Source organism: Pelodiscus sinensis, chromosome 1 (genome assembly GCF_049634645.1).
Source record: "Pelodiscus sinensis isolate JC-2024 chromosome 1, ASM4963464v1, whole genome shotgun sequence".
Classification (NCBI taxonomy): domain Eukaryota; kingdom Metazoa; phylum Chordata; order Testudines; family Trionychidae; genus Pelodiscus; species Pelodiscus sinensis.
This window is the reverse complement of record NC_134711.1, coordinates 133,546,653-133,569,842: the sequence shown is the minus strand read 5'-3', so window position 1 is coordinate 133,569,842 and position 23,190 is coordinate 133,546,653. Positions and strand designations below refer to the sequence as shown.

At 49.4% G+C, this 23,190-nt stretch overlaps 1 protein-coding gene across 1 annotated transcript in view; it reads right to left on the bottom strand.

Annotated features, from left to right (window-relative positions):
* Window positions 1-6,837: 6,837 nt before the first annotated feature.
* LOC102451496 (alpha-2-macroglobulin-like protein 1) overlaps window positions 6,838-23,190 on the bottom strand; it is a 57,936-nt gene continuing 41,583 nt past the window's right edge. Inside the window, exons 28-37 of the mRNA XM_075902336.1 lie at window positions 22,847-22,921; window positions 21,415-21,577; window positions 15,885-16,114; window positions 15,290-15,505; window positions 13,195-13,319; window positions 12,224-12,314; window positions 11,375-11,443; window positions 9,176-9,278; window positions 8,076-8,117; window positions 6,838-7,474 (exon numbers count right to left, since the gene is read on the bottom strand). Coding sequence (XP_075758451.1) covers window positions 7,452-7,474; window positions 8,076-8,117; window positions 9,176-9,278; window positions 11,375-11,443; window positions 12,224-12,314; window positions 13,195-13,319; window positions 15,290-15,505; window positions 15,885-16,114; window positions 21,415-21,577; window positions 22,847-22,921 — 1,137 coding nt within the window. The 3' untranslated portion in view covers window positions 6,838-7,451. The remainder of the gene's footprint in view (window positions 7,475-8,075; window positions 8,118-9,175; window positions 9,279-11,374; window positions 11,444-12,223; window positions 12,315-13,194; window positions 13,320-15,289; window positions 15,506-15,884; window positions 16,115-21,414; window positions 21,578-22,846; window positions 22,922-23,190) is intronic.

The window sequence follows — 23,190 nt, the reverse complement described above, 5'->3', positions numbered from 1 at the left end:
CTGCTCACTGCACCCCGCTGCAGGCTGCCCCAGCCCCAGCAATAACTTCTGCCTAAGCCCTGCTGCGGCTCTGTCTCCAGCACAAGACCCTGGGCTGCTCATCTGCCCCTCTGGCTGCTGTTGCTCTGCTCAGCTCAGGCCACCTCTCTGGGTTGCTCTGGCTCTGGCCGGCACTGCTCTGCTCCCAACTCAGCTCAGGCCCCTGATCTCCCTTAGGTCTGCCCCAGCTCGCCAGGAGGGTGGATCCTCCCCCAGCCTCCAGCCTCCCTCATTGGCCTGCCTGTCCTGTCAAACAAGCTTACCTAGTGTCTTTACCTCTTCCTGTTGGCTGTGGGGATTGTCAGTCTCGGGGTCCTGATTTATCACTAGCCCTTCCCCATTTCCTTTTGGTGCTGGGACAGGGCTAACGAAAGCCCCCACTGAGGGTGTGTCTACACTGCAGTGTTTTTCCAGAAAAACAATACTTGCTTCCACACTGCCATTGAGTTCTTTCAACAGAACGTCGAAAGAACAGAGGTTTTTTTCCGACAGCGGTAAACCTCATTCTACAAGGAAGAAGCCTTTTTCGGAAAAAGGCATGTGTGGACGCGGAAGAGAGTGTTTTTTTGAAAGAAGAGGCCTCCAGGAAATAACATAGGTGCCCTGGTGGCCACTCTGTCTGTGGTAATCACAGCTTACATGTCAGAGCGTGTCCAATGAATGTGGACCTTTTCTTTCGAAAAAGCAGATCACTTTCTCATTGCACCTTTTCCTGTGTGGATGCTCTCATTCAAAATAAGCTTTTCTGGAAGATCTCTTCCAGGAAAAAACGTCTTTCAAAAGAAGCCTGCAGTCTAGAAGTAGCCTGAGTTTCAGACAGGGACCACCAGTCCCCTACATCCACCTACACTGCCGTAAGAAAGGGGAGAGGAGGAGGTGCGGTGAGAGGAGGCTGAGCTGCATGCCGTACATCTGGAAGGATGAGTATTTGAAATCTGAGGGCTCCTAGTCATTTTCTGGGGAATTTGGAAAAGGGCCCATTTCATGGGAAAATATACAAGATTTGTACATGCTGGGTTGTACAATGAATCCTTTTGTACTGAAAATGAGCCACTTTCTTCCCAGGAAGTAGGCCCATCAGGCAGAGATTTCCAAAACAAATAAATGATTTAGGAGCAGTGTTCCCTTGAATTTTTCCCATCCCTGAGCGGAATTAATTTTGTTTTCTTTGTCAATGCGGAGGTGATGTATGCCACAGTGATGTGTGACACAGGTGCTGTGCAACACATCATCTTCCTATTGGTGCAAATAACAAAATTAATGTGGTGGGGGTGGGACCACAGGGTTTTGAGTGTGGGAGGGGACTCAGGTATGGGCTCAGGCTGGGGAGCAGAAGTGTGTGGACTCTGGGGTAGGGCTGGAGCTGAGGGGCTCAAAGTTGGGACAGAGGGTTATGGTGCAAGGGCTCTGGGGATAAAGGGTTTGGGGTGTAAGAAGGGGCTCCAGGGTGCAGAGTGGGGCCAAAGGATTCAGAATATAAGAGGGGCAGCAAGTTGAGGCAGGAGACTAGGGTGCAGGAGAAGATGAGGGACTTGGAGTAGGCTTGGGGATGAGGGGTTTGGGATGCAAGAGGAGGGCTCCAGGTTTGGGCTGGGGGTTGAGGGTGTGAGAGGGGATATGGGCTTTAGACTGGGGCTGTCGGCTTTGTGGTGGGGCTGGGGATGAGAGGTTTGGGGTGCAAGAAGTGGCTCAGGGTTAGAGGGGCTCAGAGTGGGGCAGAGGTTTTGGTGTTTGGGCTTACCCAGGTGGCCCAGCAGATCAGTGGTACTAAGTCAGGCTGCCTAGAGCCTGCCTGTCCTGCAGCATCACACTGCTCCTTGGAAGCAGCCAGTAGATCCAGCTCTTGGGGGGACAGGAGGCTCTGTGGCAAATGCAGGCCCATAGTCCCCCGCCTAGGAGCCCGACCTGCTGTGCTGGCCACTTCCCCACTGGCTTTTGGGACATGCAAATCATAGAATCATAGAATACTAGGCCTGGAAGGGACCACGAGAGGTCATCAAGTTCAGTCCCCAAAAGTCTGATGCTCTACCGACAGAGCTAGCCAGGCTCACAGAGAAGGGGCCCCCATTGATGAGAGCAGATATTCGAAATCTACCCTGCATGGCAATGCAGACAGTTTCTCTAGGCTGCTTTTGCCAGTCAAACATCGAGATAATGGCCAGAAGGAAATCTTCTACTTTGAACAGGTAGAGAACATGCCCATCCCTTCTGCGCAAGTTAAGAGAGCAACTTGTGTTGTTGGCCCGGTACTGTCCCAAGTTATGGACCTATTGATGCATGGAACATTTCTACGGGACTCTCAGGTCTCACCCGACCTTGTTCCCTACATGTCCAGGAGGATGGAGTTATCGATCCATTCTGGGTGCTTGTTGTGGGGAATGCAGGTCATTATTCCAAAGATACTGAGATGACAGACATTAGAACAACTGCATTCAGGTCACTGTGGAAGGGTGTGCATGAAAGAAATTGCACAAAGCTATTTTTGGTAGCCTGGCTTGGACAATGCCGTTGAAGAGAGAGCAAGAGCTTGTATTTCAAGCTAGGATGTGAGGAATGCACCTCAGTTGGCACCAGGAGCGACTCAAGGAGAGCTGCCGGCAACTGGCGCCCTAGGCGGAATGCGTGATTGGCGCCCCTGCTTCCATAGCACTCAATGGCCTGACATCATCATTGGGTGCTACGTTTAATGCAGTGCCCTAGGCAACTGCCGAGGTTGTCTACATCCATGGGCAGCCCCTGGTTGGCACCTCTACACCTCTACACCCATGGGACTGTCCTGAAAAACTGTGGCAACGTATTCACGTTGATTTTGCATGGTTATGGTAGATGCCCATTTCAAATGGCCAGAAGTCTTTATAATGCCATCCACTACTTACTAAGAACGTTGCTTAGGAGCACAATTGCTGCCGTGTCACCTATGACCTCTAGTTATAGCGAGAAGACATCTCAAAGAGACAGCAACCCATGCTATAACAAAAGGGCAGTGGAGTTGAGCAAGGTTCTTGGGCTGACAGCATTACTGCTGGCACACCGAAGGGAAAAATCTGCTTAATTACTAAACTAATTTGAATCCTGACCTGAATCCCCCTGCTCCTGCTTCTCCAGTCCTTCCCACACAGTCCTGCCAATGCCCCTCAATCCTGTCCCGCAGGCTTCCTCCTAGTCCAGTAACTTCTCCTCAGTTCTATCCAAAACTTCTTTAGAATGGCCAAGGATACTGAGATGAGAATTTGTCTGAGTAAAAAGCAGCTGATTTTGAGGTGACAGACAGGCAGGACGAGACCCATAGGACTATCCAATCTTTTCCATGGATTAAACCCACACCAGACCATATCCAAAAATCTTTCTCCTTCCCCTTGTGTCTGAAGTCTCTGCGATCATCACTGTTCCTCTTCCCCACACACAAGAGTTAGTCTGGCTTCTGCTTCTCCAAGGTGTAACGCTGGCCCAGGGCTCTGCATGGGGGAGAGGGCTAACAGGAATCACACTTGCCCTTGCAATCTCCACTTGTAACATCTGCATTGGGAAGATAACAGTAAAATCTGCTTCTGAGTTTGCTCTCCATTAACCCCCCTGTCCCACTGGAGGGGTCTCTTCTCAGCATTACAAACCCTCCTCAGTAACCAAGATTCTGGACCCAGTTCTAGTAATCACTCTAACTGCTCTCATTCATTTCTCGCCTCAGGCTGTAGGTTTACACCATGGAGCCCATCTCAGTGCTGTGCAGGACGGAAGGTGCTGAGAGTCATGCAGGGAGGGGTTGGCACTCGTCTGGGTCATGTGCCTCCTCCCTCCCCCCCCCCCATGTGGGCACGAGAATGAAAGGGTTGCAGAACGCCCTGCACAATGCCTGGCCCAGGGAAGCTGGCACAAAGGCAGTCTGCATGTCCTTGCTGGGACTCCTGGTTGTTTACCCCGTCTTGATAGACCACGGTCAGGTGACTTGAGCTGGGGGCCCTGCAGTGAGTCAATGCCACAGTTATAAATATGCTGCTGGCTTCTCCGTTCCTTGGCTCAAATCTATGGTGCTCCCCCAATCCCTGTTGTAACAAAGTCAAGTCACTAAGGCTATGTCTACACAGCAATGTTGTTTTGAAATAACTGGCGTTATTCTGAAATAACAAAGAGCGCATCTACACAGCAAGCCTTTCTTTCAACATAATGTCAAGCTGGAGGACGTCTTACTCCAACTCCTGTAACCCTCACTTGTTAGTGGGAATTTGTTGCTGTTAAGAAATGCACTGAAACAAAATGGAGACTGAATCTAAAAGAACAATCCAAAATGGAGTTGTGGTGCATGATGGGACTTTAAAATGGAACCCAACAGACTGTGAGGACTTTTGCTGCCAAAAACACCCTTTGCACACGGCACATGTCCATGCACACCGCACCAGTCGTCTGCACCCAGCACCATGTGTTTGCACACAGCACCACGCCCTGCTTTGCACTCAAGACCATGGGAATTTCCTGCCTTAGATTCCATAAAACCTAGAAGCCTGAGAAGATCTAGTTGGCAGTTTCTCACTACACATGGAGAAGGAGGAGTTATGTCACAGAGGAGACCGTGGTGAAGGCCCAATCTAACCTGCCTGGTTCTACTCCTGCCACTTTCAGGGTGCTTCAGCCCACACTGTGGTGAAAGCCCAGTATTGTGAACCCTAGCTACCTGATAGCCGACCCAACATCATCGGGACCGCCTAGATTCTCCGGCATCAGCTGTGGTGAAGGCCCTCCTGGTCCTTCTAGCCCAGTATCCTGTCTACCGACAGTGGCCAGCACCAGGTGCCCCAGAGCCCAGAGAGGGTGGACCGAAGACAATGATCAAGCAATTTGTCTCCTGCCATCTCTCTCCAGCCTCTGACAAACAGAGGCCAAGGACACCATTTTATCCCCTGGCTAATAGCCTTTTATGGACCTAACCTCCATGAAATTATCTAGCTTCTTTCTAAACTCTATTATAGTCCTAGACTTCACAGCCTCCTCTGGCAAGGAGTTCCACAGGTTGACTACACGCTGAAGAGTAAGTGAATTAGGCTTTATTATTGTATAATAATAGATCTTTTAGAAAATGCTTTTGTGTTGCTTTGCGCTTTATTAATTGCTTTAGAATTTATAGTATTTAAGGTTTAAATTGTGTAGCAATTGGTTTTAAGGCTTGTAAAACTTAACCAACTATGTTAACTGCTTAAAACTTGCAATAAATAAGAAAGTAGTTCAGTCTCTGTGGTGTGTCCTGGTTTCCCTTGGATCTAAAAATCGAACCACATGACAGTGTCAGCCCCTTGTCATTCCTCATATCCATTCCCAAGAGCTGCTCCCATGGGACCAAAGAGGCCGCTCCATGTAGAGCTCTTGCCTATGTGAGGTCTGCTGCTCGGAGGCTCAGGAACTCTGGATGAGAGCAGTGCCTAAGCCCTTGTGCTGCTCACGCCATCGCCAGGGTTGCTAGGTGTCTGGTTTCCGAATGGAACTGCCTAATCAGAAAGGAACACTGACTGCTCCAGTTGGCCCAGCTTATCAGGGGATTAAAAGTCTGGCTGGCAGCACAGCAGGGGACAGTCCTAGGGTTTCCAGACCCCTGCAAATGCTAGACACTGGGATGCTCCATGTGCTGCCCCCGCCCCAGGTGCCAATTTCATAGCTCCTATTGAGCAATTCAAATGGGGGTCTTCCCCCAGCTTCCATGGGGTGGGGCCCTGTATTCGGGGAGGGAGGGTCATGCAAATGTTTGCAGAGTTTGCCTTTCACTAAGGGGCTGCGTAAATCTTGCTAGGTGTCTATGCAGGGGGTCTGCTTCCCACAGGTGTCACCTAATGGTTAGGCAGAGTGAGCACTATTGCACAGGATCTAAGGGTCCAAGTAGGAGAGAGGAGATAGACCAATAGCTAAAATTCTGCATGATAGTGGCTACCAACAATTCTTAGATGTGGCTGAGTTTCCCTTTCTGACATGATGTTATGGACTGGAAAAGGCTACTGCAGTAAAATGCTGCTGCAACAGAGTCCCCTTGCTGATGGGTGGAGGCCAAGCAGAGACTCTTGCTGATATGGCCATTCCAGATGGTTCCAAAAGCTGCCAGCACCCCTCAAACCTGATCTGCAGCTTTGCTTCCTATTCTGCGCTGCCCCCTCCCTTCCACAGCCCTGCCCTGCAGCCCCCTGCTATTCCAGCCCTGGGCTCCCCTCACAGCCCTGCCAGTGCCCCTCAGCCCTGCCCTGCAGCCCCCTGCTATTCCAGCCCTGGGCTCCCCTCACAGCCCTACCAGTACCCCTGAGTCCTGCCCTTCATCAGACTCTGCTGTTAGTTGAATGTGTTCGGGTGGACCAGAATTGTGAGAAAAACTGTCATTAGAACTTCAGGGGGTAGCCGAGTTAGTCTGTTACAGAAAAAAAACAACAAATGGTCTGGCAGTACTTTATAGACTAACACAACATGTAGATATTATCATGAGCTTTTGTGGGCACAGCCCACTTCTTCAGATGACCGGAGTTAACTGAATGTGTAAATGATATAAATGTTATGGTGTTTGATAGACTTTCCCAGTGCAGTTCCTAATGGGACAAGAGCCCCCAAGAACCACCATGAGGTTATTAGCCTTTTGTTTACTGGTTTGTCTTAGCAGTGCTGGTTAGACCATGAATACCGAACTGCCTGTTATCTGGACATAGTGAAGCATGCTGGCGACCCAGGAGAGTATGCAGGTGGGGGAAGCTGACCCTGCTGCTCAGCCATTAGTAACCTAGGCTGTCAATCTGGCATCTTTTCCTGGTGCTATGATTTAAAACAAAAACCAGAACCTTGTAGAGATGAAGATTTTTTATTTGCTTTAGGAAAAGAAACGCTGAGACAAGGGCCAGGAGACATCTGTTCCACAGGCACACAGGACTCATTACTACACTTGATTCATTTGGCTTTTAATACACAATAGGGATTGAACCAAAACCATGGAAGCAAACTCCCTGGTGCTTTGGATGGGTCAGGATCCACAACTGAACTCTGCAGGTCCGACCTTTCCATGATTCCTAAAGAAATCCCATTAAAAGGAAGAAACCAAGGCACGAAAGAGATCACAGAGCTCTCAGCACATCTTGAGTAGACCATTTTCTCCAGCTCTTCCTCCTCCTTTCTTGCCTCCTTGCTTCCAGCAGGTGGATCAGATCTGGCTATAAACCCCAATGGTTTTGTTCTCCTCTTTGTATGTCCTGATTCATTACTTTGGCTTTCCTGGGTTACAGTCCAGATCCATACTCTTGCACCTCAAGCCAGATCTCCTCCTTAGAAGATGGGTGTAGATTGAAAGAAGGAGCGAGCACAAAAGGGAACAGAAAAGAGCCTTGCAGGAAAAGGAGGCCAAACCTGAGAAATTCTTCCACTACCAGCTGTGATGCCCAAGGACCTAGCTCCCAGGGGCTTTATTGGGAATCCTCCTGGACATCTGCAGAACGAAAGAATTAAAACATCCATGATGCTGGATTAAAGGGCTCAGGGAATGAGATAACACTGTGTTCACTCCCTCTGGGGCACCTGGCATTGGTCACTGTCGGCAGACAGGATACTGGGCTAGATGGACCGTTGGTCTGACCCAGTACATCCATTCTTAGGTTCTTATGTTCACTAATGTCCACGCGGTCAGTTCCAGTGCTGGGCTAAGATGGGATGGGACTGCAAGGTTAAAGTGGGTTGAAAATTGGGAACACAGTCTTTCATCTCTAGGTGGCATGTTCAGACCCAGCCCAATAACCAGGCCTCAGGGGCTTGGACACGGATTCCATAACCGCTCCATCACTGGTTGAAATTCAATCCTCCATAAAGAGGACTGAATGGTTAGGGGCATCAGGAATGAGATGTGGAGCTTTTCATCCCTAGGGCACCCATCACACAGGGAAACCGAGCAGCAGGAGATGCAGTGATGTGTCCAGTGTCACCCAACAAGTCCATGGCAGAGAAAAGCACAGCACACATCTGTTCTAGTTCCAGTCCCCTGCTCTTCCCCTCGCTATACTGCCCCCAGAAGGGTGTGTCCATGCCACACCTACCTGAGCTGCAGGGGGAGTTGTATTCTGTAATCGCACTGTCACCTGTGTGAGGGAGAAGACTTTGTTGTGAAATGCAGAAACACACAAGAGCACAAGCTTGCTCCTCTTTAGAACAGCAATACCTAGTGACTTCAGTTCCCTACCACATTCTCTTCAGTGCCTAGATAGCAGGACAAGCGTCTTCCCAACATCTCTTGGGAAAGGAGAATAACCAATGGCCACTGAGGTGTCTACTCATGAGGGACAAACTCAAATTCTGCCTCCTGATTGGTCAGGGTTTATGGAATTAAAGACCCCTTTAAATATATAGCTGGGGTAAAGTCCCATTCCTGTCTCATTAAACAAGAGCCCTAAGAAGCTACGGTATGTCTACACTAGCCCCCAAGTTCAAACTAGGGTGGCTAATGTAGGCATTCGAACTTGCAAATGAAGCCCAGGATTTAAGTCCTTAGTTTGGATTAACTTCTGACTGCCATGTGTAGCCACGGGCAGTCAGTTCGAACTAAGGGGATTTAAAAATGTCGGCCGCCCAGGAACATGCAAATGAAGCCCGGGATATTTAAATCCCAGGCTTCATTTGCAAGTTCGAATGCCTACATTAGCCACCCTAGTTCGAAGTAGGGGGCTAATGTAGACATACCCCTAGAGATAATAGAGCAGGTTAACTAAGATGCCCCATTTCTACAGAGACCTGTGTTAAGAGACAGACTAGGCTCACAAATATATTGAGTGTAGATGTGGAGGACCACATCACAAAAGCAGCATGATTGAGGCATTATGCAAGTCAAGTCTGGAAGGTTGTCTGTGGGGGCCACAATACCAAGGTATCCCGGAAAAACTCTGCAGTGTCCAGGGAATGCATCTGCTCTTCCAAAAAAAATTTTGGAAGAGCAGACGTGCTTTTTCAGAAGCCCTATAAAACTCGTCTCATGAGGAAAAAATTTCAGAAAAGCCTCTTCCGAAAAAAGAATGGGAAAAAGGCACACAGATTGCGGAGAGCAATTTGAATACCCTTTTCCAAAAAAGAAGTGTAGTGTAGACATAGCCTGAGTGAGGAGAGGAGAGGTTCATGACTTACCCCTCTGACAGTGAGATCCTACCTGGCTGATAGTAATCATAGACCGTCACTGTTGCTGGCTTCAGGTTCTGCACTTCAATTTCTTGTTTCATGGAGATGGTGAAGTTGAGAGGAGACTTGTCCAGCTAGGGCAGGACAGTGATGGGGATGGGGAATTTGATTATCTCACACAAAGCAATTCCTGCTGTATCCCCTTCCTCCCCAAGAAATGCCACTGTCTCATGAGTGTCCTGTCTCCCATTCACTCTCCTGCATGCCCTTTACCCCAACTGTACCTCCAGCCTGGGTAAGTCTACACTACAACGTTAATTCGAACTAACTTAGTTCGAATTAGTTAATTCGAACTAAGCTAATTCGAACTAACGGATCTAGACTAAAAAACTAGTTCGAATTAGCGTTTTGCTAATTCGAACTAGCATGTCCACACAGAGCGGACCCTGAACCAGGCTTAAGGATGGCCGGAAGCAGTGCCGGCAGGGCATCAGAGGAGGACTTAGAGCGTGGAGATGCTGTCTCAGGCTAGCCGAGGGCTGCGCTTAAAGGGTCCCGACCCCCACCCCGGACAGACAGTTCTCAGGGGTGCCCCGCTTGCAAACCAGTCCTGGCTTGGAGTGCCCAGAATGCCCACACTGGGCACATCACAGCACTCGGCCATCAGACCGGCTGCACTTGCCGCAGGCTGCCATCTGGGGAGAGGGGGCAATTGAGGGGCTGCAGGAGAGGTTCCACCCCCAGAATCCCACAGAGCCAGCCCAGTCCTCCCCATCGGGGGCTCGTACCCCATTCCTCCCTCACCTCCTTCCATTTACCCTTCCCTAGCCCCCCTTCCTGATGTACAAAATAAAGGACAATTGTGTTCAAAAATAGAATCTGTCTTTATTGAACAAAACTGGGGGAGACTGGGAAAAGGAGGTGGGAGAGGGGAAGAGAGAGGCTGGGAGAGGGGAGGGCAACTACAATGATCAGGGGTTGGGAACAGGTCCCATATGAACAGAGGCTAAAGAGACTGGGACTTCTCAGCTTAGAAAAGAGGAGATGGAGGGGGGACAGGATAGAGGTCTCTAAAAGCAGGAGTTGGGTGGAGAGGGTGCATACAGAAAAGTTCTTCATTAGTTCCCATAAAGAAGGACTAGAGGACACCAAAGGAAAGGAATGGGTAGCAGGCTCCAAACTAATAACAGAAAGTTGTTCTTCACAAAGCAAAGAGTCAACCTGTGGAACTCCTTGCTGCAGGAGGCTGTGAAGGCTAGAACTAGAACAGAGTTTAAAGAGAAGTGAGATCAAATCATGGAGGTTGGGTTCATGGAGTGGTATTAGTCAGGGGGTAGGAGTGGTGTCCCTGCCCAAGGTTTGTGGAAGGCTGGAGAGGGATGGCACGAGACAAATGGCTTGGTCACTGTCTTCGGTCCATCCCCTCCAGGGTCCCTAGGGTTGGCCGCTGTTGGCAGACAGGCTACTGGGCTAGATGGACCTTTGGTCTGACCCAGGACGGCCATTGTAAGCTCAGGGCTCAGGGTTGGGGGTCTCACTGGACCCCCTTGATTTTCATGCACACCTGTTCCTGGGTGGCCAGACTGGCAGCTCTCCTGGCCTAGCCGGCCACTTTCCTTTGCCTAGTGTGGAGGTCATGGACGAGGTCCACGATGTCCGCACTAGCCCAGGTGGGTGCCCACCTCTTGCGGTCCCGGGCAAGCTCCTGGGAGCCACCAGCCTGGTCTCGGGAAGAGGGGGAGGGCTGGGGGGCATCGGGTGGGTGGCTCGAGCTGTGCCAGGTGCAGGGTCTGCTGGCTGGGTGCTGGCAGGCTTGCACCTGGCACGGGCACCGTAGCCAGCCCGTGCCCCTTTAAGGGGTTCGGGGCCGGGAGGGGGGCAGACGAGTTTCCCTGGTGTTGGCCAGAGTGGCCACCAGGGAAACCTGGGGAGGGCTAGCCTCCCACTAGTTCGAATTAAGGGGCTACACAGCCCTTAATTCGAACTAGCTAGTTCGAACTAGGCTTAGTCCTCGTGAAATGAGGTTTACCTAGTTCGAACTAAGCGCTCCATTAGTTTGAATTAAATTCGAACTAACGGAGCGCTAGTGTAGCGCCTATGAAAGTTAGTTCAAACTAACGTCCGTTAGTTCGAACTAACTTTGTAGTGTAGACATACCCCCTGTGCAGTCCAGTTGTCTCCCATGCACCCGCCTACTCCTTGTTGACCAGACAGAGCCTGCACTGCTCACCTCCTCCACGTAGATGGTGACCTCATCAGGTTGGAACTCCGTCTTCTTCACCAGGGGCATCTTCTCCAGCTGCCAGGGAGTAGGAGAGATGAGCACAGCTTTGCATTAGCTCATTGGGCTTTACTGTGAACTCACACACAATGAGGTGTCCATGGTGTTCTAGCTGTGTAAAACTGCGGTGAGTGACATCACAGGCAGGCCCAAGGAGTCTCATGGCCTGGGCCTCAATAAAGTGCCACACTTTAGAGCCCTCCCGGCCTCCTATGCCCTGACGGTATTTTACAGACCTCTTTGCTCTATTCGATAAACAAATTCCTCCTCACAGATGTGGGAAGGGGCATCAAGTTTTCCAGCACACAAGATTTGAAATGTGGGCTCTTTGATTACAACAGAGCTGGGTTTGCAAAGGGAGCATAAGCTACAAGGTGGGGTTTAGGTTTGGAACATACCCCACACAGAGATGTAGCCCATCTTGATCTCTTCAGCAGGAACACACAACACAGCTGCCTGGTCTCCTCCTGGTGTAGTGTGGTATGTCCCCTAGTGACTCTCTGAGACTCAGTGTTACCTTAGGATGTTTCACCAGACATTGTGACATGCCAAATGTCAATGCTGGCTCTTTTAGTATGCCCCTAGATTGTGATGTGCTGCAACTCCTCTGGACACAGGGTTGCTTCGTGGTGTAACTGAGAATAGTCTCTCTCTGGGTTGGGTGGAGTGTCAATGCATGGTATGTATCATGAGTGGAAATCCCTCCATAAGCAGTTCTGGAAGGCTGGTGGTGGGACCAGCCATGGACATAGGGTCCCCATATGAACAGGGAAAGGCAGGTGGGATGGGGATTCTCACCTCCTTCACAGACTTCTTCATGGGGATGAATCCTGAGAGCATTGCCACCTCTATCATGGCCATGTTGCTGGTCTCCCGATCTCCAATGTAGCTGAAGGAAGATGGGGGAGAAGGTGCAGTGAGGGGCTGCTCACTGCTGCAGTCCTGGGAGTGAGTGATGAACATCCCTTATTGCCCAGTGCCAGGGAAGGTAAATCTAGTCACAGGGTAAAAAAAGGATTCCTGCACCGGACACTGGCTGGTTCCACTCTGGCATGGCAGCTGCATCATCCTTTCCAGCCAATGGAAGAAAAAGCAAGAAACCACACCCTCTTACTCTCTCTCCTGCCTGGTCAGCATGGGAAAGAGTTTGTCCATCTTGAGTTAACCCTGCTCAGTCTGGACTCATGTTTCACTTCCTCCCTACCCCCGCCCACATCCCAGTCTCCATTTCCCAGGGATGGGATCACTGAGCAAGAGGTGACAAGAGATCTTGGGTTCCATAGCTGATGACAGCCCTGAGACTCAGCCCCTCATCTCTTGCCATCTGGCCTCAGCAGGGAGAAAGACTGAAACTGTTTTGACACAGAGATGAGAGGCTGTCCTGGACAGCAGCGTCCTGCCTATAGACCCTGAGCTGCTCTAGCCCGTGCTGACAAGCCTGCACCAGCAGGGCTGCTCCTGCTCCTAGAGGCCCATGACAAGCATAATGCTCAATGCCCATGCTGACTGAGCTCTCTGGGAGGTTATTTGAGACCCTATGCACGATGAAATCTGCACCTGTTGCCCCCTAGTTCACTCCTCACCTTCCAGTTCTGCTCACTTTCCAAGGGCTGGTGTGACATGAGAAGGGAAGAAGGTAGGACTGCGCACCTCAGTCTCCACTGCCACAGAGCTCCACTGGGTGCTTTGCAGGGAGTTACCAATGTGCTGGCAGCCACAGGAGGCAGGGGAGGGAGCCTCAGGAAGCAGCGCAGGCAGGGATCCCGTACCTGACTTGCACATGGAGGTCAAAGCGTTTCCTGGAAGCAGGGCTGCACTTCTCGGGTGCCGTGCTCACACTCAGGACAAAGGTCGCGTTGCTCTCTGGGGGCGGGATGTTATAGCGCAGAGTCGTCTGGGGGGAAGAATTTGTCTGTGTAGTGCCCAGGGGGCTTGCTACATAAACAGAGACAACCAGTGCCGAGGGGGCTTGCTATCGAAACAGACCCATCTACTCTCAGGCTTCTCACCCGTTTGTCACCAGCAGGTACCTGGCTGATCCCACACAAGGGTGTGTGCCCATACACAGCATGGGTAACATATGGGGCAAAACACATTCCTGGCACAAGGCCTTTGACTTCAGTAGTTACAACAAGGAGAACCCTGAGGTGAAGCTGCTCATGAGCCTGGCTTTGCATAGTTGCCAGACGACAGCTGGGTTCTAAGGTGGCGATAGTGTTTCAGGAGTTGTTGCAGCCATGTTGGTCCCAGGGTATTAGAGACAAGGGGGAAGGTACCCTAGGCCGTGTCCAGACTCAGGGGTTTTTTCGGGAAAAGTAGCCTTTTTTCGAAAGAACTTCCCCTGCGTCCAGACTCAAGCCGCGTTCTTTCGAAATTATTTCGAAAGAACGCGGCTTTTCTTTCGATGGCGGTAAACCTCAATTTACGAGGAAGAACGCCTTCTTTCGAAAGTTCCTCTTTCGAAAGAAGGCGTTCTTCAATGTAAAGAGGCCGTCTTCGAAAGAGAGCATCCAGACTCGCTGGGTACTCTCTTTCGAAAAAGCGGATTTCTCTTTCGAAAGATCCGCCTGCAGTCTAGACGTGATCTTTCGAAAGAGGCTCTTTCGAAAGATGCTTTCGAAAGAGCCTCTTTCGAAAGAAGCCTGCAGTCTAGACATAGCCCTAGAGTGCTTGTTTTTGCTGAAACTAACATTGCTATCTCAGAAATCTGAAGTAAATATCTGTTATTGGACCAACTTCTGTTAGTGAGAGAGTAGGGATGTGTATCAGGGCTGGACAACATTCCCCAGCTCTATATGGAATGACAGGGCCATGCATAAGAACATAAGAACGGCCATACTGGGTCAGACCAAAGGTCCATCTAGCCTAGTAGCCTGTCTGCCGACAGTGGCCAGAACCACGTGCCCCAAAGGGGGTGGCCCGAAGATAATGATCAAGTGATTTGTCTCCTGCCATCCATCTCCAGCCTCTGACAAACAGAGGCCAGGGACACCATTTCTATCCCCTGGCTAATAGCCTTTTATGGACCTAACCTCCATGAAATTATCTAGCTTCTCTTTAAACTCTATTACAGTCCTAGCCTTCACAGCCTCCTCTGGCAAGGAGTTCCACAGGTTGACTATGTGCTGTGTGAAGAAGCTGGCATCATGGGAAAGATAGCCAGTGTCATAAAATCATAGAGCTGGAAAGAGACCTCAGGAGGTCATCAAGTCCAGAACCCTGCCCAAAGCAGGACCAATCCCAACTGAATTAACTCAGCCAGAGCTTTGTCAAGCCGAGACTTAAAAACCTCTAGGAATGGAGATTCTGCCACTTCCCTAGGTAACCCATTCCAGTGCTTCACCATCCTCCTAGTGAAATAATTTTTCCTAATATCCAACCTAGACTTCTTCCATGGTAATTTGAGACCATTACTCCTTGTTCTGCCATCCGTCACAGTGTCCACAACCCCAGCGGCTGTTACAAGGGCTATGGAACTTGATGCAGGAGCCACAGGGTGAAATGGTACGGCCTGTGTTCTCTTTCTTGTAGCTGCATAGAATCAATGACAAAGAACTCCCCGAATGCCCCACTGCACTGCACTGCATTGCACTGCACGGCATGGCAGCTGTGTACGGGCTGGCAGGGCTGACACATGCTCCTGCAGGGAAATGCTGTTGTCTGGAGGCACTCGAGCCATGTTCACTGTAACTACCCCAGTGAGTGTACCAAAGCTCCCGAAGCTCAGCCTCTAGTATAGGCAGGGTCAAAGGCAGACCCAGACCCAGAATAAAGATAGACAGATACATAGTGTGTTAGATCAAATCCTGCTCTTCTGGGAGTCAGTGGCAAAATTCCTGTTGACTCCAATGGGCCATGGCTCACCTGCACATACACACAGCCATTCCCAATGGCCTGCACCATGTACTTCCCTGGGACTTGAGGGAGTGATGCTTGCTGCAGTACCAGCTGGTTCTTCTTATCCACGTGGAACTCCTGCTGTGAGCCCTCCATGGATTTCACTGTCACCTTTACCCCTTCTGCCTCGCGGTACGTCAGGGCTGCATACCTGGTTAAGGCCTGAAGGCCGACGACTGTGTCCTGGGAAGAGAGAGACAGACACCGCACTGTGTGCGTCACCTCTTTGCAATCCAGAGTCAGCACTTTGGAATGATAGGGTCTGTGCGCTGTAGAGCACACTCCTGCCCCGCAGGGTGGCGAGACCCACACTTCTCAGACCTCGTTAACAAGGTTCCAACTCCTAGCTCCCGAACAAACAATATCTGTACCATCCAGGCCACAAGTTGCTGGATTCCCACCCCCAGCACTCACCAGAGTGTGATCCTCCACGCCAATCCTCCAAGCACTGCAGGTGACTTGTACCCTCCCTGTCAGGGCTTCATTGCCAGGTTAGACTCATGGCCCCTGTCTCCCCAAGCATGCAGTGTCTCCCTCCATTTCTGAGGGCGCTGGGGGGTACCTGAGTGGAGGCAAAGCCCCCGTAGGAGTTCCGTTGACTGATGAGCCAGCGCACAATCTTGGAAGCAGCTGCAATTTCTGCAGCTGATACCTCTGGTGTGGAAATGTGAGCTAGGAGGACATAAGCCGCAGTCTCAATTGATGATGATGATGATGATGATGATAAAGATAAAAAATATGCCATCAACTCTTCAATGGAGTGCCCATGTCCTTCCCGGAACAGATATCCTCCTGAGGGGGAGAAAAACAGTGCAGAAGAATGTACTTTTGACCCACTCAGTATTATCCGAGCCTCCTAGAGCTCTGCACCGTGTCAGGCACCCGTCCTGGCGTGGGGAACTTCTCACGGCAAGGACTGTAGCTCCTGCTGAACCCCTTTTTATCACACTGCACACTACTGGGCCTCATTCCACTTTTTCCTTGAGATCACCAATCCTTCCGTTACCAGGGACACGCAGGTAACTGCTGTGGCCCCAAATCCACAACCAAATCCAGGTGACAGTGGCCTTTCAATGGGAGGCTGTTTGTATGTCAAGTGCTTTTCTTCTCTGAACAGTGACAAGGCAAAAATGGCCCCAAAATGGCACAGCTCAGATGGAGAGAGCAGGGTTCCAGACCTTCTCGTGCATCCACAGAATTGCTGAGGGACACAAAGAGAATCTGAGACACAAGACCAAGCCCACAGAAGACTAGGGAGCTGCCCTGGTGTCGGTCAGGACAGAGTTTGTCTCACTGGATCTTCATAACAGATGGTGATGTGGGAGAAGGAAAGAGCCCAGCTTGACTCTCAGAGCCATGAGAGTGTTTGCAAGGCGGGCAGGTCAAAACAAGTACTTTTGAAATTGAACACATTTAGGCTTCGTCTACACTGGCCCCATAAAACGGAATAGTCATGCAAAGCAGGTAAGTCAGAATAGAGAAATCCGCGGGGGATTTAAATATCCCCCGCGGATTTAAATAAATATGTCCGCTGCTTTTTTTTCCGGCTTGGGGAAAAGCCGGAAAAAAGCATCTAGACTGGCGTGATCCTCCGGAATAAAGCCCTTTTCCGGAGGATCTCTTATTCCTACTTATTCCCAAGCCGGAAAAAAAGCGGTGGACATGTTTATTTAAATCCGCGGGGGATATTTAAATCCCCCGCGGATTTCCCTATTCTGACTTACCTGCTTTGCATGACTCTTCCGTTTTATGGGGCCAGTGTAGACATAGCCTTAATGCTTAATCACTAAGGGCACGTCTGCACAGCAGGGCTAAAGTCCAATTAAGCTAAGTAACTTCAGCTATGTCAATTGTGTAGCTGAAGTCGAAATAGCTTAACTCGGCTTTAGGTGCTGTTTACACAGCAGGAAGTTGAAGGAAGAGGACTCTTCCCCCAACTTCCCTTACTCCTGGTGAAATGAGGATTACAGGAGTCAGAGTAAAAAGCCCTCCAGCTCAACATTATTTCAAAATAATGGTTTGCTGTGTAGATACTTACTGTTATTTTGAAATAACAAAATAACACTGCTGTGTAGATGTGCCCTGAGAGATGTGGGAACAGTACAGTCACTGGTCAGAGCAGGCCATGCACTTTAAGGAAGAGACAAAACAAGAAAAAAGCTTTTGCAGGGACTCGTTTAGGTGAAAACTGTGCAGACTTCACTGTAAGAAGCTGGAACACATAGCTAGAAAGTGCAGAAGCTGGTAGCTCTCTGGACCACATTATGGTTTCAGGGTACATCTGCACCACAATTACACGTGTGTGGTTTGCCACGGTCAGCTGACTCAAGCTTGCAGGACTGTCAAACTGTGGTGTAAATGTTTGGGCATGGACTGGAGCCTAGGCTCTGGTATCCTCTTACCTTGTGCCATCCCAGAGCTCTGGCTGGTTGTTTTACAGGAAAGTCCAGTAACCTAATTCCCTTTTGCTAGCTCACCCCTCACTTCTAAGAGGTAGCCTTGTTAGTCTGTATCTGCATAAATAACAAGGGGTTCTGTGGCACCTTAGAGGCTCACAGGGCATAAACTTTCATGGGTAAAACCTACTTCATCAGATTTTTGTTGTCCATGACTCTGTCAACTCCACTCCAATTCATCTGATGAAGGGTTTTACCCCTGAAAGTCCATGTCCTAATAAATCTGTTAGCCTCTAAGGTGCTACTGGGCTCTTAGTTGTTTTTACTTCTAAGGAACCCTTCAAGAACTTCATGGGGTAAAGTAAGAATATATGAAAACTGGTAAGACCTATATCTGGATATTGTTAACTGGAGAGTCTTTGGGGTAAGTAACTATAGTTGCACCTCAGCCAATACATGAAATTTGATTTTAAACTAACAGAACCATAGATTTTAATCAACCCATAGCTCCACGTAGCAACACATCTCCAACCTGGTTTTCATGTAGCCTTTGCTCTCACACGAATCCTAAGGAGCTGACCCTGCATAGAATCATAGAGCTGGAAAAGACCTCAGAAGGTCATCAAGTCCAGCCTCCTGCTCTAGGCAGGACCAATCTCAACTAAATCAACCCAGCCAGGGCTTTGTGAAGCCGAGACTTAAACACCTCTAGGGATGGAGACTCCACCACCGCCCTAGGTAACCTATTCCAGTGCTTCACCACCCTCCTAGGGAAATAGTTTTTCCTAATATCCAACTTGGACCTCTCCCACCACAGCTTGAGACCATTGCTCCTTGTTCTGCCATCTGTCACCATTGAGAACAGCCTCTCTCCATCTTCTTTGGAACCTCCCTTCAGGAAGTTGAAGGCTGCTATCAAATCCCCCCTCACTCTTCCCTTCTGCAGACTAAACAGACCGAACTCCCTCAGCCACTCTTCATAGGTCATATGCTCCAGCCCACTAATCATTTTGGTTGCCCTCCGCTGGACCCTCTCCAATGCATCCACATCCTTTTTGTAGTGGGGGGCCCAGACCTGGACACAATATTCCAGATGTGGTCTCACCAGAGCCGAATAAAGGGGAATAATGACATCTCTGGATCTGCTGGCAATGCTCCTCTTAATGCAACCTAATATGCCATTAGCCTTCTTGGCTACAAGGGCACACTGTTGACTCATATCCAGCTTCTCATCCACTGTAATTCCCAGGTCCTTTTCTGCAGAACTACTACTTAGCTGGTTGGTCCCCAGCCTGTAACAATGCTTGGGATTCTTCCATCCCAAGTGCAGGACTCTACACTTGTCCTTGTTGAACCTCATCAGATTTCTTGTGGCCCAATCCTCCAATTTGTCTAAGTCAATCTGGACCCTATCTCTGCCCGCAAGCATATCTACCTCTCCCCCCATCTTAGTGTCATCTACAAACTTGCTGAGGGTGCAATCCATCCCCTCATCCAGGTTATTAATAAAGATATTGAACAAAACCGGTCCTAGAACCGAACCTTGGGGCACTCCGCTAGAAACCGACCGCCATCCTGACATCGAGCCATTGATCACTACTCGCTGGGCCCGGCCTTCTAGCCATCTTTCTATCCATCTTACCATTCATTTTTCCAATCCTTATTCCCTTAACTTGCTGGCAAGAATATTGTGGGAGACCATATCAAAAGCCTTGCTAAAGTCAAGGTATATCACATCCACTGACTTTCCCATGTCCACAGAGTCAGTTACCTCATCATAGAAGTTAATCAGATTGGTCAGGCATGACTTGCCCTTTGTGAATCCATGCTGACTATTCCTAATCACTTTCCTGTCTTCCAAGTGCCTCAAAATGGATACCTTAAGGATCCCTTCCATGATTTTTCCAGGAACTGAGGTAGGACTGACTGGCCTATAGTTCCCTGGATCGTCCTTCTTCCCTTTTTTGAAGATGGGCACTACATTTGCCTTTTTCCAGTCATCCAGGATCACTCCCAATCGCCAATTATTCAAAGACAATGGCCAAAGGCTCCTCAATGACATTTGCCAACTCCCTCAGTACCCTCGGATGCATTAAGTCCGGACCCATGGATTTGTGTACATTTAACTTTTCTAAATAGTTCCTAACCTGTTCTTTACCCACCACGGCTGTCCATCTTCATCCCATCTTGTGTCAGTGCATTAGTCGGGGAGCCCACCTTGTCCGTGAATACAGAGGCAAAGAAAGCATTGAGTACTTCAGCTTTCCCCACATCATGTCACTAGGTTACCTCCTTCATCCAATAGGGGCCGCACACCCTCTCTGATCACCTTCTTCTTGTTAACATGCCTGTAGAAACCTTTGTTGTTATCCTTCACATCCTTAGCCAGTTGCAATTCCATTTGCACTCTCGCCTTCCTGATAACCCCCCGGCATTCTCGAGCTATACATTTAAACCCCACCCTGGTCATTTGTCCAAGTTTCCACTTTTTGTAAGCTTCCTTTTTGTGCTTAAGTTCACCAAGGATTTCCCCTGTAAGCCAATCTGGTCTCCTACCATGTTTGCCTCTCTTGCTACGTATTGGGATGGTTTCTTTCTGTGCCTTCAGTAAGGCTTCTTTAAAATACTGCCAGCTGTCCTGGACTCCTTTCCCCTTCATGTTAACATCCCAGAGGATTCTTCCCCTTCAGGTCTGCAATGTGTAGAGTACCCTGATCACCATTAAAACAAATGGATGTTGAGGGCCTTCTCTACCTTCTAACCCTGACATTGCAAGCAATAATGTTCTTGCACGGAAGATTTGGACCAATTACTTCCAAAGTGACTCAAGCTGAACAGTCTTTCCAAGAAATAGAAGAGGATTTTTGGAGCCAATACAATCCCATATAACCAAGGTTCCCGCTAAGCTGTGTGGCAGCATAGCTCTGCATCTGCTCAGTCAGCCCTGCCCAGCCAGGCAGCTCCGTGCATGGAGCCTGGAGCCCTGAGACCCTAGCTGGGCAGGGCTGATTAAGCAGCTGTGGGGCCATGCTACAGCGCAGCATAGGGGGAACCTTGCATATGATCTACAATCTTCTCTGAAGTCTTTCAATAAAAGGTTTAGGCTACACTACTTGAGTGCCAGTTATAATGATTTTAATTAAGTTATCAGAAACCAGCAGAGAGTGAGACCAAGGGAGAAAGAGAAAAGAGGTTTTGTTTCAGACAGTAGTTGATACATCTCTTAAATGTAGTCCAAGGTCTCTACAAATTACCCAGGGTGGTGGTGGGAGCACTGAAGTGCAGCCACCAGAGAGCTATGGTTTTCTCCTCTCGTCTGTTTTACTCTGATATTGTTCTTGGTGGAGCTCTGCCCAATTCAGTACTGTGCAAATGAAGATGAATGTGCCCATTGCTCTTTACCTGTGTCATGTCCTGTGGTCTTGATTCAGTTTTCACTGTGTGGGATTATCAGAAGTGCCTAATTAGGAACTCAGAAGCCTAACTGAAATTTTCCAGCTCTTAGTCTTTACTCAGATCGAATTCCCACCAACTTCACTTCAGTAGCAAGGGGGTTGCCTGACTAATAGCAGAATAAACTTACTAAGGACCTCAGGGTTTGGCCCAATGATACCACAAGAAGTTGCCAGGGCTCAGAACTTGTCAGGATTGGGTGTTACCAGCAGTCAGAGTAGCTACTAAAAGAAGGCACCATACCAGGTTTGGTAGCCTGTTGGTCTAACTGCTGCAAGAGCTGCTGCCTTGATTCCACGTCCTTGGCCAGTGTGAAGACATAAGCCATCAAGGCCTGGGCATATGTGCTGTTCACATCATGTAATGCCTTCTTGAGGCAGAGTAAAGCGTCGTCCACCATGGTGCCCTTAGAAAGGAACATGAAGGTGGTTAGGCCACTTACAGCTGTCAGGAACTAGTCTCAATCTAATGCCCTGGAAGGATTTCCCCTCAAGGTGCTGAACACAGCCACTGAAATGCAGTATGTCTCTGTTGCAGATGAAGGTGTAATTCCCTCTGGGTATGTCTACACTACCCCGCTAGTTGCAAATGAAGCTCGGGATTTGAATTTCCCAGGCTTCATTTGCATGAAGCCAGCCGGCGCCATTTTTAAATACCGGCTAGTTCGGACTCCGTGCCGCGCGGCTACATGCGGCACGGACTAGCTAGTTCGGATTAGGCTTCTAATCCGAACTAGCTGTACGCCTCATGGAATAAGGGAAAGTAGGAATAAGGGATCTTCCGGAAAAGGGTTTATTTTCCAGAAAATCGCGTCTAGACTGGCGCTTTTCTCCGGCTTAACCCCGAGCCGGAAAAAAGCGGCAGCCATGTAAATGCAAATGCCGTGGGGGATATTTAAATCCCCCGCGGATTTGCAATTCCGACTGGTCACATTAGCATCCCTTTTCCGGAAAGGGGTGCAAGTGTAGACACAGCCCCCATGTTTAATCAAGGTATTTTCCCAGGAAGCTTGGCTCAGATTGGGTAGGTGGATGCCGTTTGTATGTTATTGCCCAAGGAAGTTTGACTCACATGCAGAGCCTGGTTTCCAATGGGGATCCTGGTGTTTATTTGGTACAGAAGGATTTCTTATAGCTAATGCAGAGGACTGCGAGATAGGGTCACTGGGCTCTTTTCCTGACTCTGCCATTAACGTGTTGTACTACCTTGGGCAAGTCGCATTCTTTCTCTCTGAGCCAGTTTGCTGTCTGTAAAAAGCAGCTTGTACTTGCCTGCCTCAGAGGGGGATGCTGAGGCTGACATCATACAAGTAACACGCTTTGAGAAGTACAGTGGGATGTCACTATAACCAGAAATTTCAGTTGAGTGACCCAGGCAGAAGGTCAAATTATCTTGGTCCTCCCTGTCCTGTGGTGATAGTCAGCAGCTTGGGGGCAAATGAGAACCTGGCACTTAGAATTTCACATTCAATTCACCAAGCACAGGACTGTCAGCTTGTAATCTAAAAAGCTGCTTGCCACTTCTGAATCCCCAGCCCTTTGCTTTCTCCATGCTGATGAAGTGCAAAGCAGAAATGAAGTGGCAGTGGATTTCCCTACTTTGGGCCAACCATTCCCTGCTCCCTGGGGCTGTGGAGGGTTCCCCCAAACCCTGTGTACATCCAGGAGCTACTCACATTCTTCTCCATGTGCAACTCCAGCAGCGCGACAGTGATGTAAGCCGTCAGCGAGATCTCGTCATCCACGCCACCCTGCAGGGTGCCCAGAGAGGCAGAAAAAAGAGGTGAAACAAGAGCAGCAAGGCCACGCATTACTTCCTTGACATGGGAAACATACTTCTAGACATCCCTCACTGAGAGACAAGGAAAGCACTGTCAGATTAACGGCGGTGCAAAGGGAACAGTGAAAAGCAACCTGCATGGAGACCAAATAGTCATGCTCTGCAAATTGGGCTAGAGAAATCCTTAGTCAGAAAAGTTAATCAGAGCAGGTGCAGAGGACCTGTCTCAATACCAGGCCA